The sequence below is a fragment of the Sebastes fasciatus genome, chromosome 6 (assembly GCF_043250625.1).
Source record: "Sebastes fasciatus isolate fSebFas1 chromosome 6, fSebFas1.pri, whole genome shotgun sequence".
Classification (NCBI taxonomy): Eukaryota; Metazoa; Chordata; class Actinopteri; order Perciformes; family Sebastidae; genus Sebastes; species Sebastes fasciatus.
Window position 1 is genome coordinate 36806623 of NC_133800.1, and position 19012 is coordinate 36825634.

The 19012-nt window shown below is 39.9% G+C and overlaps 1 protein-coding gene across 1 annotated transcript; it reads left to right on the forward strand.

The window, feature by feature from the left end:
• Window positions 1-118: 118 nt before the first annotated feature.
• Window positions 119-17203, forward strand: LOC141770012 (GTPase IMAP family member 8-like). Its single transcript, XM_074639594.1, has 6 exons — window positions 119-542; window positions 4441-4494; window positions 4596-4651; window positions 5765-5824; window positions 12364-13587; window positions 13699-17203. Exons 3-6 carry the CDS (start codon window positions 4633-4635, stop codon window positions 14628-14630), a joined length of 2235 nt encoding a protein of 744 aa, XP_074495695.1. The 5' UTR covers window positions 119-542; window positions 4441-4494; window positions 4596-4632; the 3' UTR covers window positions 14631-17203.
• The last annotated feature ends 1809 nt before the right edge of the window (window positions 17204-19012 follow it).

Sequence of the window (19012 nt, forward strand, 5' to 3'; positions counted from 1 at the left end):
TTACAGCTTTCCATTTGAGAGTTCAGTCTTTAACGAGATGCTGTCTGTCTGTCTGTCTGTCTGTCTGTCTGACTGTCTGACTGTCTGTCTGTCTGTCTGTCTGTCTGTATGTAAACAAACGTGCATTTGTAGACACTTCACTGATATAAAGTTTTCAGGTTTAATGTGTGATAAAATGAAATAATTCTTCACATTTCATGGGATTTATTTCTGCAGATATTCTGAGAAGAGGTTGTCATGGTGATGATTTTGGATGTGAGGAAGAACACACGTTTCCAATATCACTGGAATATAATTAATAAAATCTCATAATTTAACACAAATTACAGATAATATTACATTTAAATAAAACAAGTCAGGAGGAATCAAAATGTTCAAGAATGAAATAAAGAATATGTAGTTTTAAAGAATAAATATAAACTTAGTTTTCCTGACATACTTTGATGAACAGGAGTCACACCTTGTTCTTGTTCTTTACTTTCACTTTTAACCTTCGTGTTGTTTCTTGTCCTGCTCTGATGTCGCAGCAGAAGCTTCAGCTGGTGAGTAACGTTAAACTACTAAAACCAGATCGATAGAGATGATCAAGTCAAAGTCCTCTAGAGAAGTGAAGTCTGTCGGTAAACGAGGATCAATCACGGTGATTCATGATTTACAGATTCACGGTAACATCCGATCAGAAATACTGTCCGACAGTCTGCAAGAAAACTCTTTACTGGAATCAGAGGAATCAGAGGGATCAGAGGAATCAGAGGAATCAGAGGAATCAGAGGGATCAGAGGAATCAGAGGAATCAGAGGAATCAGAGGAATCAGAGGGATCAGAGGGATCAGAGGAATCAGAGGACTCAGAGGGATCAGAGGACTCAGAGGGATCAGAGGGATCAGAGGACTCAGAGGACTCAGAGGGATCAGAGGGATCAGAGGAATCAGAGGAATCAGAGGACTCAGAGGGATCAGAGGACTCAGAGGGATCAGAGGGATCAGAGGACTCAGAGGACTCAGAGGGATCAGAGGGATCAGAGGAATCAGAGGGATCAGAGGGATCAGAGGACTCAGAGGGATCAGAGGACTCAGAGGGATCAGAGGACTCAGAGGGATCAGAGGGATCAGAGGACTCAGAGGACTCAGAGGGATCAGAGGGATCAGAGGAATCAGAGGAATCAGAGGAATCAGAGGAATCAGAGGAATCAGAGGAATCAGAGGGATCAGAGGAATCAGAGGGATCAGAGGGATCAGAGGAATCAGAGGGATCAGAGGAATCAGAGGAATCAGAGGGATCAGAGGAATCAGAGGGATCAGAGGAATCAGAGGAATCAGAGGACGTCGATTCAATCAGTTTAAACTATAAAACAAAATCACAAATGAATATAAGGGCTGTGAATGTTTTTAAGTCTGTAAATGAGGAGGATTTAGTCAAATTATAACAATGTATTTGTACAACTGTTGCTGTTATTTACAGAATGATGAAATTCTAGTTGTAAATTAGAGGCACAGATGCAGATCACTCTACATTTATATGTGCATTGTGTTTTATATTTGTTAGTGAATACTTCTGAGGCTGTTTTGACGCCATACAGTCTGTTTCCGGTGTGATAATATCTGAGGGAACTCCATTTTAGATGATCAGTGACTCAGCAGAAGCAAGGCCTTTGAAAGGAGGCTAGGACACAGGGAAGGACACTAGTCTCTGGGTTTAACACGTGCATGCGCAGTGAAACTGAAGCGACGTCCGTTTCTGATCACAGCAGCAGCTGATCACAGCTGATCACATCTGGATCAGCTGTTTATGTCTGAACTGATCTAATACTAATAAAGAAACAGAGTTATCAGAGCAGCAGTGTTTCTCTCTGTAGTCTGTTACCTGTTTAACAAACACCTGCACATGAATAACAGCTGCAGTCTGTATTTCTACTGTGGACTGAGTCCTGCTTAGAGGACCAGGAACCATCTCTACTGTGGACTGAGTCCTGCTTAGAGGACCAGGAACCATCTCTACTGTGGACTGAGTCCTGCTTAGAGGACCAGGAACCATCTCTACTGTGGACTGAGTCCTGCTTAGAGGACCAGGAACCATCTCTACTGTGGACTGAGTCCTGCTTAGAGGACCAGGAACCATCTCTACTGGATCAATACCTTAATATTATTTATTCATTATGAGCGTCTGTATTATATAGTTATAGAATAGTGTAAAATAAGAATATTAGTTTAAATGTTCTGTATAAATAAATGCAGTGTTAGTAAACCAGATTATTGCACTACATTATTGTACTGTTAATTTCAGTACTGCACAGTTGAACATATAATAAATTATAGGGTTATAGCTGCTGCTGGGGGTAAAACATAATAATTATATGTTGTACACACACACACACACACACACAGCAATTTACAATCTAATGAACAGATCTACCGTTTTCTAGACTATATAAGGGGATATTTGATCCAAATACAATCTATTTACTTTATGTTGTTGACGTCTGTATGACAATAAAGTAGAATAAATTAAATGTTAGTTTGGGCGTGATCCATGAGCCTGTTCAGTAGCAGGACACGTAGCTACATTTTCAAATAGGCCTTAATCCTGATTTTAAAATCTCCCATGTTTATAAAAGAATCTGTTTTAAAGTGTCTTTGTAGATCACACCAACATGAGGGTGCAAAAACAGGTTTGAGGAATGAAGTAGTTCTACATAACTTGTATGCATGACCGAAGGTTTGCAGCTACTGATAGTTTTGTCAGTAGAGTTTCAAGTTTATTTGTCATACGCATTTAAAAGTACAGTGTACAGTGAAATGCAATGAAATGCATTTCACTGTACACTGTACTTTGCAATGAAATGCATTTCACCCTGATGGCTCTCTCTCAGCCCTTAAAATCTATAAATAGTACAGTTGATAAATACTTCAATAAATAAGACAATACCTGAGAATACAATTATAAAACAACCTAAAACATCCATAAAACAATCCACAGCTCTGCATTCATTTAGTGCTACTGTTCAGCAGTCTGAGGGTAAAAACTGTCTCTGAGGCGAGAGGTCCGAGCTCTGATGCTCTGTAGGAGCTTCCCTGAAGGGAGATAAGAGAACAGAGTTTCTATGCTGGATAACTTGTGTCCTGCAGGATACAAAGAGCTTTCTTCCTGCAGCGAGTGGTGTAAATGTCCTGTAACTGTGGTAACGGTGATCCAATAATGTTAGATGCTGTTTTCACTGTCCTCATCAGGAGTTTACGGTCATATGATGTAATGTTGCCAAACCAGACCAGTATGCATCCAGTTAAGATGCTTTCTATTGTGGACTAGTAGAAGTTGATGAGGGTTTTTGTGGACATACCATGTTTCTTTAAACACCTCAGACAATAAAGTCTCTGTTGGTCCCTTTTTATGACCCAACTGATGTGCAGGGACCGGGAGAGGGAGTCAGAGATATGGATGCCTAGGAACTTGAAGCTGTTGACAATTTGGACAGGAGTGTTATTTCTATCAACAGGTGATTGAACAGTTTTAATTCTCCTGAAGTCAATTAGAAGCTCCTTAGTTTTCTCCTCATTAAAGGACAGATTGTTGTTGTGACACCACATGGTCAGGTTCCTCACTACGTCCCTGTATGCCATCTCATTGTTATTAGTAATGAGCCCTATCACTGTTGTTTCATCTGCTAATGTCACAATGCTGTTTGTATGATGTTTAGCCAGACAGTCATATGTGTACAGACTATACAGTAAGGGACTGAGACAGCAACCTTGTGGAGCACCGGTATTCAGAACTGTGGTAGATGAGTATCTGTTTCCTCCTCTTACTGTCTGGAGTCGGCCTGTCAGAAAATCTTGTATCCACCTGCAGATGTAATTACAGAGGCCGAGGTCTGTCAGCTTAGATACTAGAAGAGATGGTATGATTGTATTGAAAGCACTGCTGTAATCAACAAACAGCATTCTGACATATGTGTTTTTTCCCTCCAGATGTTTTAGCACAGTATATAAAGCCAGTGAAACAGCATCATCCACAGCTCTGTTAGACCCATATGCAAACTGTAATGGGTCAATATTGGAAGATATGTTGTTATTTATGTATGCCTTAACCAGTTGCTCGAAACACTTCATTATCACAGATGTTAAGGCTACAGGTCTAAAATCATTCAGACAAGATACAGTTGATTTCTTGGGCAAAGAGAACACAGATAAAGAATGAATCAATGTTTAAATATGTGTTATATGATGATATTTATCTTAGAATGGTTTTACAACACTGTATATTTGTGCTTGTGTGTGTTGTGGTTCCTTTTATACCCTTTTGCTCTTAATAATAGAATATATTCAAGAGCAACCAAATGAAATCAAACTGTCCACCATGACAGTTTTCATCTTAAACTATAAACTGTGTGTTGATGTTTTTATTCTTGTCTGGTGATTGTGATGATGTTGACATGTTATACAGGACTGTTGGTGACGCAGAGCTCTTTGACTTCAGCAGACAGCAACACTGACACAAGTAAGTCTTCATTGTTTGTCCAAACTCCTTCATTAGTGAACTATGGCTGTCTGAGTGTCAGTAAATAAGAGAAGCTACATTATTTGTATTCTTCCCTCCAGGTGAATTCTTCTCTGATGTTTCCAGCAGAGTGACATCATGGCGACTGCATCACCTGGTGAGTCCAGTCAGACTTTATTAGTGTGGATAACACACTGTCTTCTCTCACTGTCCACATGTTACACCGTGTCCTAACTGGCTCTCTGTCCACACTGAAGACGTTAACTATGCACTTCTGTTACGTCATGTAAATAAACCCTGTACAGATCAGCTGTGAGCTCCAGATCAGACTGGAGACGTAACCACTTCAAAGATGGGTTATTAGTACGTGCTATCTTCCTACGTTTGTAGCCTACTTTTAAACAGAAAACACACGTTTTATATTGTGATATTTACTGGAAATGACATACAATACAGCTCGCCGTGCATCTTGCTCGTGCCCGGCATGTGACATCATCACAGGCAGTGACACAGACAGAGGCCTGTACTACGAAGTGAGGTCAGCCAGCTGTATAGTGTAACATTAGTCCGTTGTGTTTTCAACAATACTGAACAAAATGATCTAAACAGGTAGAAGAAGTCAGATGTGAGAGGAGCACAGGATGCTTTTCTTACTCTCTTGGTCCTCTCTTGTGTTTTGATGCATCTGAGGTCAACTTTCTCTCAGTTTTATTTATTGATCTAGATTAAAAACACAAACGTTTAACGTGAGCGGATCAAAACGAGGCTTCGTACTGAAATACTGTAGTGACGGCTCATATTTCCCAGAGTTTCCATAGTTGTCACTTTGTCCTGTGTTTGTGTTTGTTTTAACCTTTAGTGCTGTTACATTAGCATACCAAAACTCCTGTTACAAAGTAAAAGTTATCAACGAAGCATATTTGACAGCTGCTCAGAGACGGAAGACTCCAGATCAGCTCTGATTGGTGGTTTTCCTCCGGTGTGTGAAATCTTGCAGATGCCGTTAGGAGCACCGGAGGACACCGAGACACATGATATTTGTCAGATTACCTGTCTCATGCACTACTGTCAGGATATAGAGACCGTTTTATAGAAATAACTTTTTTTAACCATATTTGCTCCATTTCTACCCTCTGATGCTTTAACTAGGACAAGTAAAAACACATATACAAATAAAACAACTAATCAACAGCAATGTGTTCTTCTAGAAACAGTGTCTCTTTTAATATAAGATTACATGTGAATGAATCAATGTTCTGTATCCTTATAGTGTCGGATGATCTGCAACCTGGGAAGCGGAGCAGACGCTCCGAAAGGTTGCAACCTCACAGTAAGTTAAACTGCACTGAGTCACAATTATTCTTCTGTATATTAACATCTAGATTCACAACAGACAACACAAAACACAGATAACAGCTCGTAACTAACTAAATGGAAGAAAACACGGACAAATGGACCGACAGTGAAGTCCAGAAGTTAACTTGTTCATGAGCACAAACCCACTGAGCCGAAGAACGACAGCAAATTCTAAATGAAATTGCAAAAGGTACTTTCATGGCAGCTATTTTGCTTGAGTTTATATGATTGTGGCATGTCACAGAGTTGATTATTTATTCTTATATTACTAAAAAAGCGAGCTTGTGAAACATAGCGAACAAGCTGCACGCGGAAAAGAAGAGAAAGCCCTTGAGATATGTAGCTCTCGGGGGAGCTTCCCAGAGGACAGTTCCTCTCAAGGAGTCCCCAGAAAGGTTTGGCATCCCTTAAACCATTAGTATCTTAGCCTGCTTCATTGATTCATAGCACCATAGGTCACTAGCTTTAGTCTTCTGTAGCATACGTGCTAGGCAGCTGGCTAGCTAGTGATCTAGTTTCAGTGTGCTGCTGACCAGTCCAGTTGATCAGGAGAGAACCAGACTGACTGCTGAACCCAGCTGCTGCTTTGGAAAGAGGAGGTGGTGGTAGGCGGGGTGAAGTTAGTCAGGAGTGGCTGATGAGTTCAGATCAGAGCAGAGAGCTGCTTCATTTGTCAGATGGAGTTGTTGATTGACAACTGGATTGGGAGACAGCGGAGGCAGAGGGTCCACTGGCCAAGGACCACAGACCTGTCCCTTCCCTCCCTTCACTATATGCCAAGGCAACGTCAATTCAGCAACACCCCTCAATGGACAGCGACAAATAGTAAACTGAGTGCCCTCCTATTCAGTAAACACAATATGAAACTTACTAATATAAGACCATTCTAGGGCTGTATCGAATAGTTGGAAGCTTTAAATCTCCATATATAAATACTGGTACGTATTCTCAAAACATCCTATCAACAGAACAAACAGAAAGTGATGTCATGTACAGAGAGTGTGATGAGATATCACATTTTTGTTTTATAGATTTCATTTATTTAAATTTGTCCCCTTAAAGGGACTATTTGTAACTTTCAGAAATGCTTGTTAACAGCGACATCTGTGGCCGTTAAGTCAACTAAAGTCAGCGTCCTGTTCGCTTGCTCGCTCTAAATAGACATGAAGGAGCATCGCTCAACACAGTGAGGAGACACACGTCAGCTAAAAGCACAATATCACTCTATATCTCAGCTGCTTGGCAGTAATGTTAGCTGACCAGACCAAGGTCTCTCCATGAATCAATGCTGATCCTAGTGTTGGCCTTTCCTGCCTCAGCGCAGGCTGAGGCAGCGGGGCTCCTCAGAGTAACTTGTCGTCTCCGCCCGCAGCCTGAGTGAGCAGGGAGACACCGGCACCTGGTCGGTAACGAGATGATAACGTTTCTCTCTGCGGAGCCCCGTCACTTCACAAGACACGGGAAACCTCTGTTGGTCTGGAGGAGCTGCAGCAGTTATTTCTGCACAAACGTCCACTGAACATTCACTAGATATTCTCAGAGCTAAACTAACTCTTCTGCAGTGTGGAGTGAGCAGCATGCACGTGAGAGGTGGAGCGAGTACGCGAGAACACGCGCGCTGTCTGAGTGAAGGCGAGCAGGCAGAGGAGGAGAGGCAGCGGCCACACGCGAGCGCGCAAACGCGCTTAGAAAGTTACAAACAGTCCCTTTAACGGAACACTCAAAAGTCAGATATAGATATAGTTATATAGATATAAATAGCATTACTCTATGTAAAGGATGGATGGATTACACCTCATTATATCCATTAATTACAATGCGGCGTGTATGACTATTTCAGCCTTCTTTCAGCTGCGTCCTCGTCTCCGGCGGTGTGAAACGGACTTTGCAGCAAGTAAAAAAATAAATAAAAAAACATAATTCAAAGCGGTAAACACCCACAGCATAAATCCAGCTGTCCTTCCTGCATCTGTCAGTTTAAACTGTGTTGTCTTTAGTCTAATTATGACTTAAACTTCTTGGTATGTGTGTAATATTACCATACGAACCCCGAGCTCTGATTGGTCAGTAGGCGGTGCTTTTATACGAGTTGATCTCTTATCTGGAACATAACCTGCAGGTCAGCTGTTCAGCATCAGTTACCATGGTGATCTACCCCGGTAAGAAGTGAACCACCTTCGTAGGACGGAAAACCCTGAAGGGTTAAACCCTGAAGTTATCTCGCTAACGCCAAATCCTGCTTCGTAGTACAGGCCTCAGGTGCCGAGATACAGTGAACAGAGAGTTAAACAGATTAATCTGACATTATGACTGATTTCTTCATAAACACAATTTAAGTTAATAAACACTAAATGTGGATGTTTCTCTCACCAGTTGTCGTCCCTGCTCAGCCAGCTGTATAGTGTAACATTAGTCCGTTGTGTTTTCAACAATACTGAATAAAATAATCTAAACAGGTAGAAGAAGTCAGATGTGAGAGGAGCACAGGATGCTTCTCTTACTCTCTTGGTCCTCTCTTGTGTTTTGATGCATCTGAGGTCAATTTTCTCTCAGTTTTATTTATTGATCTAGATTAAAAACACAAACGTTTAACGTGAGCGGATCAAAACGAGGCTTCGTAGTGAAATACTGTAGTGACGGCTCATATTTCCCAGAGTTTCCATAGTTGTCACTTTGTCCTGTGTTAGTGTTTTGTTTTAACCTTTAGTGCTGTTACATCTCTTGACACCAGGTAGCTCGTAATATTTATTCTCTAGTGAACACTACAGTACACATATAACTGTGAGCGTCAATGTTTGTGCTCAAAGTGTCAATAATCAAGTTAATATCCTCATCTACATCCAGGACAACTGACCCAGTTTCCTCCCGCTGTCCCCTGATTTTAGCCTGATACTTTGTCCAGACCTGTCAGGTTCAGGTTGGGAAGCAGACCTCAAGTAAAGACCACCACTGTTGTCATGTAGTGAACAGGAGGGATTATATATATCTAGGCTTGACTTGACTTTTTCTGTTTTCTTGTAGATGATGATGATTTAAATAAACCGAAGCACAGCAGCAGCCCTGACTTCAACCGACCTGACTGTGAGTCAAAAATCAAAAGCATTGTATATATAAATGATATAAATAAATAATAAAGTAAAAAACACTCAAGTAGTTTAACCAGATGGTTTTGCCACAAACTTGAAGCTTCTGCCTCTAAATGTCAGACCAATAATGTATCCTAAAATCAGTATGATCAAGGTGGAAACATAGATGAGGAGAAGTGGTAAATCACAGTTCTTAATGCAAAAACACACAATAATTGCACATTTGAATGGTGCCGTTGTTAGTGTCCCAAGCATGTCCATCAGATTACACGAGGAAGAAATGATTAATTAATGAATGAATTCATGTGTATATTTCTGTATCCTTACAGTTACAGATCAGCCCCTTTATGTGGAAGTGAAGCGTTCAACCAAGTTAAGCTGGTTTACTAAATGGATTTCCACTCTAATGAACTATTATAAAACAAACATGACAAATATAAAGCATTTAAAAGAAAATGTTTCATCTTTTGTGACAAGAGCGCCGCCATGTTGCAATACTCTGCAAGGTTGGTTGGCTCGGCTGAGTTACACAGATACAACGGTTGTTCCTGGATGTAAAGATGAGTTTTACAATGTTTAAAGACAAGGACAAAACAGTCCATCTCATAAACTGACGCTGAAACAGAGTAACGTTACTGCAGCGCTGGCTAGAGGCACTGAAAGAGTCCTCCGACAGGCACTGAGTCCAGCTGACTGTCTCTCCATCTCATGTCCTCTCCTCTCTCTGATCACCTGTCTCTGTCTCTCCATCTCCTGTCCTCTCCTCTCTCTGATCACCTGTCTCTGTCTCTCCATCTCCCGTCCTCTCCTCTCTCTGATCACCTGTCTCTGTCTCTCCATCTCCCGTCCTCTCCTCTCTCTGATCACCTGTCTCTGTCTCTCCATCTCCCGTCCTCTCCTCTCTCTGATCACCTGTCTCTGTCTCTCCATCTCCCGTCCTCTCCCCTCTCTGATCACCTGTCTCTGTCTCTCCATCTCATGTCCTCTCCTCTCTCTGATCACCTGTCTCTGTCTCTCCATCTCCCGTCCTCTCCTCTCTCTGATCACCTGTCTCTGTCTCTCCATCTCATGTCCTCTCCTCTCTCTGATCACCTGTCTCTGTCTCTCCATCTCCTGTCCTCTCCTCTCTCTCATCACCTGTCTCTGTCTCTCCATCTCCTGTCCTCTCCTCTCTCTCATCACCTGTCTCTGTCTCTCCATCTCCCGTCCTCTCCTCTCTCTGATCACCTGTCTCTTCTCCTCTGCTGTCTCATTCAGACTGTTCAAGTGTCACTAGCCAGCGCTGCAGTAACGTTACTGATATCGTTTCAGCGTCAGTTTATGAAATGGACTGTTTTGTCCTTGTCTTTAAACATTGTAAAACTCATCTTTACATCCTGGAACAACCGTTGTATCTGTGTAACTCAGCCGAGCCAACCAACCTTGCAGAGTATTGCAACATGGCGGCGCTCTTGTCACAAAAGATGAAACATTTTCTTTTAAATGCTTTATATTTGTCATGTTTGTTTTATAATAGTTCATTAGAGTGGAACTCCTTTTAGTAAACCAGCTTAACTTGGTTGAACGCTTCACTTCCACTTTAAGCCCAGCAAGAGAAATATAGAAATTATTATCATATCATTATTAATATAGTTATATAATATAGTTATATAATATCTAATATTATTATTATTATTATTATTATTATAGAAATAACTTTTTTTTTAACCATATTTGCTCCATTTCTACCCACTGCTGATTTAACTAAGACAAGTAAAAACACATATAAAAATAAAACAACTAATCAACAGCAATGTGTTCTTCCACAAACAGTGTCTCTTTTAATATAAGATTACATGTGAATGAATCAATGTTCTGTATTCTTATAGTGTCGGATGATCTGCAATCTCTGAAGCGAAGCAGACGCTCCGAAAGTTTGCAACCTCAAAGTAAGTTAAACTGCACTGAGTCAGAATTATTCTTCTGTATATTAACATCTAGATTCACAACAGACAACACAAAACACAGATAACAGCTTGTAACTAACTAAATGGAAGAAAACACGGACAAATGGACCGACAGTGAAGTCCAGAAGTTAACTTGTTCATGAGCACAAACCCACTGAGCCGAAGAACGATAGCAAATCCTAAATGAAATTGCAAAAGGTACTTTCATGGCAGCTATTTTGCTTGAGTTTATATGATTGTGGCATGTCACAGAGTTGATTATTTATTCTTATATTACTAAAAAAGCGAGCTTGTGAAAGAAAGCCCTTGAGATATGTAGCTCTCGGGGGAGCTTCCCAGAGGACAGTTCCTCTCAAGGAGTCCCCAGAAAGGTTTGGTCTGAAAATGGCTGCGGTTTGGCATCCCTTAAACCATTAGTATCTTAGCCTGCTTCATTGATTCATAGCACCATAGGTCACTAGCTTTAGTCTTCTGTAGCATACGTGCTAGGCAGCTGGCTAGCTAGTGATCTAGTTTCAGTGTGCTGCTGACCAGTCCAGTTGATCAGGAGAGAACCAGACTGACTGCTGAACCCAGCTGCTGCTTTGGAAAGAGGAGGTGGTGGTAGGCGGGGTGAAGTTAGTCAGGAGTGGCTGATGAGTTCAGATCAGAGCAGAGAGCTGCTTCATTTGTCAGATGGAGTTGTTGATTGACAACTGGATTGGGAGACAGCGGAGGCAGAGGGTCCACTGGCCAAGGACCACAGACCTGTCCCTTCCCTCCCTTCACTATATGCCAAGGCAACGTCAATTCAGCAACACCCCTCAATGGACAGCGACAAATAGTAAACTGAGTGCCCTCCTATCCAGTAAACACAATATGAAACTTACTAATATAAGACCATTATAGGGCTGTATCGAATAGTTGGAAGCTTTAAATCTTCATATATGAATACTGGTACGTATTCTCAAAACATCCTTTAAACAGAACAAACAGAAAGTGATGTCATTATTATTTAAATGTGTCCCTTTAATTTTAAAAGATACATAATCCTTAAGATGATTTGCTGTCTCTTTTGACAAACATGTTTTTAGTATTTGATGGTAGCAATTTGTATGTGCTTAATCCATTATTATTTTCAGACAGGACAACTTAATTTGATCAAACTTAAATTAAAGCTTCAGTAGGAAACAATGTTTTGACATCATTGGACAAACATTCCATGATAACCTTTCAGCATATTGTAATTCATGTGTTTTGAGAGAAAACTAGACTTCACCAAGCACCAAGTGAAGTGACCATAATGTTGCTTACTTAAAAAGACGTATAATGAGAAAACTATACCAGACAGGTATGCTAATTTAATTCTTTGTACCATGGAGAATTATGGTTCATATACTTAAATTAATAATGAATTTTAAATGTGATGAATTGATGAGTGATGAGAATGTGCTCATCGGAATCATCTTATAACTTTTTGTTTTATCTTTCTTATTTCATAGCATGTGAACTCAGGATTGTGATGTTTGGAAAAACCGAGGACAAAAAGACAACACTGTGGAACTTCATCGCTGAGAAAAAAATTATTGGTCAACAATACTTTAGATTTACCGAACCAAAGCAATGTGAGGTAGCCGGTGGACAGTGGAGAGGAAATCCTCTAACAGTGGTGAAAACTCCAAACATCTTCAGTCTGTCTGTGGAAGCAGTCAGAGAAGAGATAAAGAAGTGCATCAGTCTTTGTCCTCCTGGACCAAATGTCCTCTTGCTGTTAGTGAAGCCTTCTGATTTCACTGAGGAGAACAGACAAACACTGAAGTTCATCCTGAGTTTGTTTGGTCAAGATGCTTTTAAACACTCGATGGTCATCAGTACACATGAGGGGAGTGAAACAAGTTCCTCTATTCATCAGCTCCTTAAAGACTGTGGAGGAAGACTCTACAGCATTGTTGAAGAGAACCACAGACTGTTAATGGAGAAGATTGAAAACATTGTGCATGAAAACAAAGGAACCTTCCTCACCTTCACTGAAGAGATCATCAGACCAAAGTCTGGACACATGAAACCATCTGTAAACCTGGTTCTGTGTGGGAGGAGAGGAGCAGGGAAGACTTCAGCAGCCAAGGCCATTTTAGGTCAGACAGAGCTTCATCCAGTCTCCAGCTCATCAGAGTGTGTTAAACATCAGGGAGAGGTGTGTGGACGTCGGGTTTCTCTGGTGGAGCTTCCTGCCTTGTATGGAAAACCTCAGGAGGCAGTGATGGAGGAATCATTCAGGTGTATCTCCCTCTGTGATCCTGAGGGCGTCCATGCCTTCATCCTGGTCCTACCTGTGGGTCCCCTCACTGATGAAGACAAGGGAGAGTTAAAGGCCATCCAGAACACATTCAGCTCTCCAGTCAATGACTTCACCATGATTCTGTTCACTGTGGAGTCAGATCCTACAGCTCCAGCTGTTGTTACCTTCCTGAAGGAAAACAAGGAGATCCAGGAGCTCTGTCAGAGCTGTGGAGGAAGATATGTTGTTCTCAACATCAAGGACCAGCAGCAGATCCCAGAGCTGTTGGAAGATGTGGAAAACAATAGTCAATCTAAAAATAAACCATACTGCTATACAACGGAAACATTTGCTCGTGCACAAATGGAAAAGGTCTTACAACAAGAGAAACACATCAACATGCAACAAGGTGAACTTGAGAGGCTGAGAAAGAAGAATGAGATAACATGTAAGTATTTTGAATTTAAATGTTTTTCTGTGTCCTAAACCATGTTCTACATCACAGTTTACTGTAGTAACGGTCAACATTAAGGTAACTCCAGGTCTTCTTATTTCACAGGTGATGATGAGAAGCAGAGCCCAGAGTGTCTCAGGATTGTGCTGATAGGGAAGACTGGCTGTGGAAAGAGCTCTACAGGAAACACCATTCTAGGAAGAAAGGCATTTGTAGCCGAATCAAGCCAAACGTCAGTCACCAAACTTTGTCAGAAAGAACAGACTGAATTGAACGGTCGTCCTGTTGTTGTGGTCGACACTCCTGGTCTGTTTGACACAACTTTGTCCCATGAAGAGGTTCATGAGGAGATGTTAAAATTCATCAGTCTTCTGGCTCCAGGACCACATGTCTTCCTGCTGGTGTTACAAATTGGCAGACTCACACCAGAAGTGAAGGAGACATTAAAACTCATCAAGGAAGGCTTTGGGACAAATTCAGAAAAGTTTACCATCATTCTTTTCACAAGAGGAGATTCACTGGAGCATGAGGAGCAGTCAATTGATGAATACATTGAAAATAAATGTGATGATTCCTTTAAGAGACTGATTCGTGACTGTGGAGGAAGATACCATGTGTTCAATAACTATGATAAACGAAACCGCACACAAGTCAGTGATCTGATAACCAAGATTGACACCATGGTGAAGAAGAATGGAGGCAGCTGCTACACAGATCAGAAGCAAGAGCATGAGAAACAAATGAAAGACAAAGATCAGCAATATGACCTCTTAAAGGCACTTTCAGCCCACAAAGAAGAACAGATAAAGAAAAAACAACAAGGTCAAATTTATGACTTGGTAAAATGTGTGACCAAAAAGCAAGAGAATCTGAAAAAAATCAATTACTTACTGAAAAAACATGAAGACGAAATGAAGAATGCGAAAACTGAAGAAAAACAGAAAAATCTGCGGGAAACACATGAAACACAAATAAATGACTTGATAAAAGAACTTGTGAAAGAAGAAGTCAAAACATCAAGCTGTCCCATTTCATGAGGGGATTCTCGTATCATTTGGTTTCAATAACCGAAGCTTTAAAGAAGGATAGATTTCTCTGTAATGTTTTGCAGTGGACTACACTGCAATGCATACCATGGCCACGGAAATACACCTCATTAGCTGTCTGGTGCTATAATCATTATATATTAGGGCTGACAAAGTTAACACGATAGTTAACTCAACTCTGTTTTAACGCCACTATTTTCTTTAACGCATTAAGCCATCGATCTTTCGGAGGTTGTAGCGGCTCAGTTTTAAAGCTAGAGTGAAGATACTGGTATCATATGAAACTACAAAACCTGATGAATCCATCGGTACCAACCATGTCATACTAGCTTGACGTGAAGGAGGTTAAATAACGCTCCAAACATGCGCTAAGTTTTGGAAAAACTGGCAGGACCATTTTCAAAGGGGTCCCTTGACCTCTGACCTTAAGATATGTAAATGAAAATGACTTTGTGATAATCGCATGCAGTAGTCGCGGTTAACTACGGACAATCATGTGATTAATTGTGATTAAATATTTAGTGTATTTGCATGTACATACATTTATGATTGTAATTGTACCTCCTGGTTCACCAGGCTGGAGTGACAGTTCACAAAAGACATACAGTAAGAAATGTGCTGCAGAAAAGAAAAGTGAATTAATCAGCTTTTGCTCAACACAAATCTGTAACATCAGATATTGAGCCACAAAATGATCCAGAGAGGAACATAGTATTAGTTAACTAAAACGTTGTAATTAGTGTTCTCTAGAGAACAATATGTCTATATTATCTGATGTTTGAAGTTGTGGTTTGTGTTGTTGTAGAACTTATTTCAGCATCTGTCCACAGACTGTTGTTCTCCTCCATGTTGTCCTCTATAGCCCTCTGCTAGTAGCAGCATGGACTCTGCTCTGGATTTGACGTCATTGCTGTTTGACACGTCGCGAGTCTCACAAAAGAAACTTTGAAATTTGATTTGAGCGACCAGAGCGTCCGGACTGAGACGCATCTGTAGAAATCCGATTGGAATGACATTTCAAACCACCTCCGAATGGTGTTTGGACACAATTACAGCTTTGCTGTTCAGACTTTTTAAAATCAGAGAGATTTCTGTATCACTGAGTTGGACTCTTTAAATGATATAATGTTGATTTCAGTCATGTCTGTCTAGTGATCCTAAATCAGGATTTTAAAAGCTAAATAACTCAACATTCAGGGTCTTCTCTGTTTCAGTGGGTTTTCTGTAAAGTTTGATAATAAATCTGCATTATATGGTTGAAATAGTGTTTTCTGTTGTTTATTTTTATCTTTTCACCACAAATAAGTTGAGCATGTTTAAAAAAGGGTCGTCACAATGAGCTGCCATCTCAGCCTACACCTTTTCAGTCTGTAGAAAATGTGTATTATATGTTTTATTGTTTTCTTCTTCATTGTTTTGTTGAGAATCATTTGACTTTTTGCTGGTTGTTTTCTTTTCTCCTAATTGTTTGTGTAATTATTTACAGCTTAGTTAAGAAAGACTTCAACAGCTGGAAGCTCTGCTTGGTCATTACAGATCTTTGTTTTCTTTTTTAAATGAGAAAGAACTTGATGTTTGTAATAGAAGTCAAAATGTTTAGATTTCATTCAACCACCTTTCACCCAAATTACAAATATCACAGCAAATATTAAATAATCATGAATATAATTTATATGCAGATGGTTTTATTTTATTTTTTGTTTGTTTTGTTGCATGTCAAATAAGAATGGATGCTTTATAACTTGATTACACACATTTAATGTACAGGAGACACTGTGGGAGGAATCTGAAACTTCTTTACTCACCTCTATGTATTTCTGTAGTTCCTTGATGTCAGGATTCTACTGTTACTGAGGATACTGTCAAAGTATTCACAGTATACTAGGTATACAAATACAACACTCATAGCACTGCAACACATTATATTGTACAGTTAAAATATGTTTGTCCACCTCCTGTATAATCACATTTATCATCTTTCAGTTGATGGTTCATGTTATAATGTTTGTATTGTGTTGTCCAGCAGATGGAGCTCTAACATCAAGTGTCATATCTGTTGGAGGTTTGAAATATTGTAGTCATTTTTATTTTGTTCACCACATTTAATGTTGATTCTTGTATCATTTTAAATATGTCATGGTTAGACCAACCAAAGTGTAATATAATTATGTCCAATATGGACATATGTATTTAATTAGGCAGATGTCTCCATGCAACTTTTGTCATTTGTGAGTTTTTCGTTGTATTCCTGTAAAAAAGAAACAGAAGAGAAACAACCTGCACACAGACGTTATGCTTTGACAATATGTTTGATCCTGTGTGAATCTTCCTCTATCAAGATTTCATAGAAATGTATTTGAGTTCTTCAGATATTCTGGTTAAAGATAGTCAGACTAAATATCTCAGATAAGAGGAAGAACATGTATGAAAGTGTTTCACATGACATTTTGTTTTCCAAGCCACACCCGATTCAGATATTTCAGTCGGCTGTTGAATATGAAGAAAACATCCTGTGTAAATATGATTTAAACTTCACATCAAAGAAATAAAAATGTTGAAAAAGAGTTTAATGTCTACATTTATTTCACATGATTTAAAATATGTTTAGAGCTGAGTTCAAAAATAAAAATCCTGTAAAACATTTTACAAGCTTGGATTATTTGTAGCACTCAATCAAAATAGGTTAGTTTTATATAAAATACAATTTTATATTCATATTTAAAATATTTCATTGTCATTTATGAAATATTCAGAAACACGTCTGATCATGTTCTGACTCTTTTCTTCCTGGTTAATCATCTTGTGAGAGAACTCAACTCAAACTTAACACCTCCCAATATATTAATTGATATTTGTGAATGCAGTCTATCGGTGATGAGGGCGGTGATCATTTAACCGCACTGGGCTGACATCAGCTGTCAGAATTGAATATTGATCATTGATCATCTTCAGTCCAATTCAATTAAAATAAATGAATCTGTGAGAGACGAGAGGATCATTTCACTCTCATGTCTCCAATATGTGTAACTCTTTGAAAGCACTGATCTTACTGCTCTGTTTGTGCACAGGGAGCCATGTTCTGTCTGATAACCTCCATGTCCAGCAGGTGGAGCTGTAGCATCAACCTCTGATGATTGGAGCCTCACAGAACACTGCTGGTTACAGCTTTCCATTTGAGAGTTCAGTCTTTAATGAGATGCTGTCTGTCTGTCTGTCTGTCTGTCTGTCTGTCTCACTACAAAGCATAACCAAGAAATATGCATCACTATTTAACAGGCTGAGGAGCTGAAACAAACGTGCATTTGTAGACACTTCACTGATATAAAGTTATCAGGTTTAATGTGTAATAAAATGTCAGTCAAATAACAATTCTTCACATTATCATGGGATGTTTTCTTTATGTATCAAGAAAGGTGACCTGGTCCTGCTAAAGGATAACAAGGTGAAGCCGAACAAGTGGTCACAAAGACAACTGAGTCCTTCTCAGGAGTGCTGAGGAAACAAGACTACATTTAGCTCCCCCTGTTGTTCAGACATGTTCTAGTTATTCAGATAGTGGTATTTATTCAACAACAGACGGGCAGTGTGATATTCTGTAAGAAATTTGCATCTATGTTTTGTATTTTCTTCCCATAGTGTACATTTGGGAGTACTTCTCTTGCTTACTTTCTGCTATTGCTTTCATTGGTTGTTTTAGTCATGTGACACAACCAGGTCATAGGTCAAAGATTCCAATCAGGAACTGCTTCAGTTGTTTCATTACATGTGGTCAGTCTAGCAGCTGCAGCTATCTTATCCTTTCCTTCCTCTGTTTGTGCCTTGGAAAGCTTCACCTGTAAGTTATATATACATATAGTGCATTTATGCCATTACTGTTTCCTTTAGTGTTTTAAGATGTTAAAGTGTATGTACTGTACATTATTTACAAGATATTTACAAGTTATGTACAAATATTTACATATCATACATACGCTCTAACTTCCGTCATTTACATAAAAACAATGTATAGACTGATACAAAAATAATCCCTCTCAATCATCACTTATGACCAACTAGAAGTGAGTGCGTCTACAGAGACCCTGCCTTCTGCCTGTATTTCCTCTTCTTCTTATTTTGCTGTGTTCAGGACTGTTCTGGGTGTCACCAAAGAGCTCCTGGGCCCCACATGGGGGTGTAACTCCCAGCCAATAACAGCGTCCCGGGTGTACAGCTCGTTCGGGTCGTTCAGGTTCTCAAACTTTGTCACGCCCTCGGCGTCTGATACCGAGGCACAAGTCCCCCTTCAGCGTTCAAAGCGGCCATATTTCACAGAGAACGAGTTGTGTGGTGTTATGTGCTCCTCTGCCTCTCGGTTCGTCAGTTTGAGTTTGACC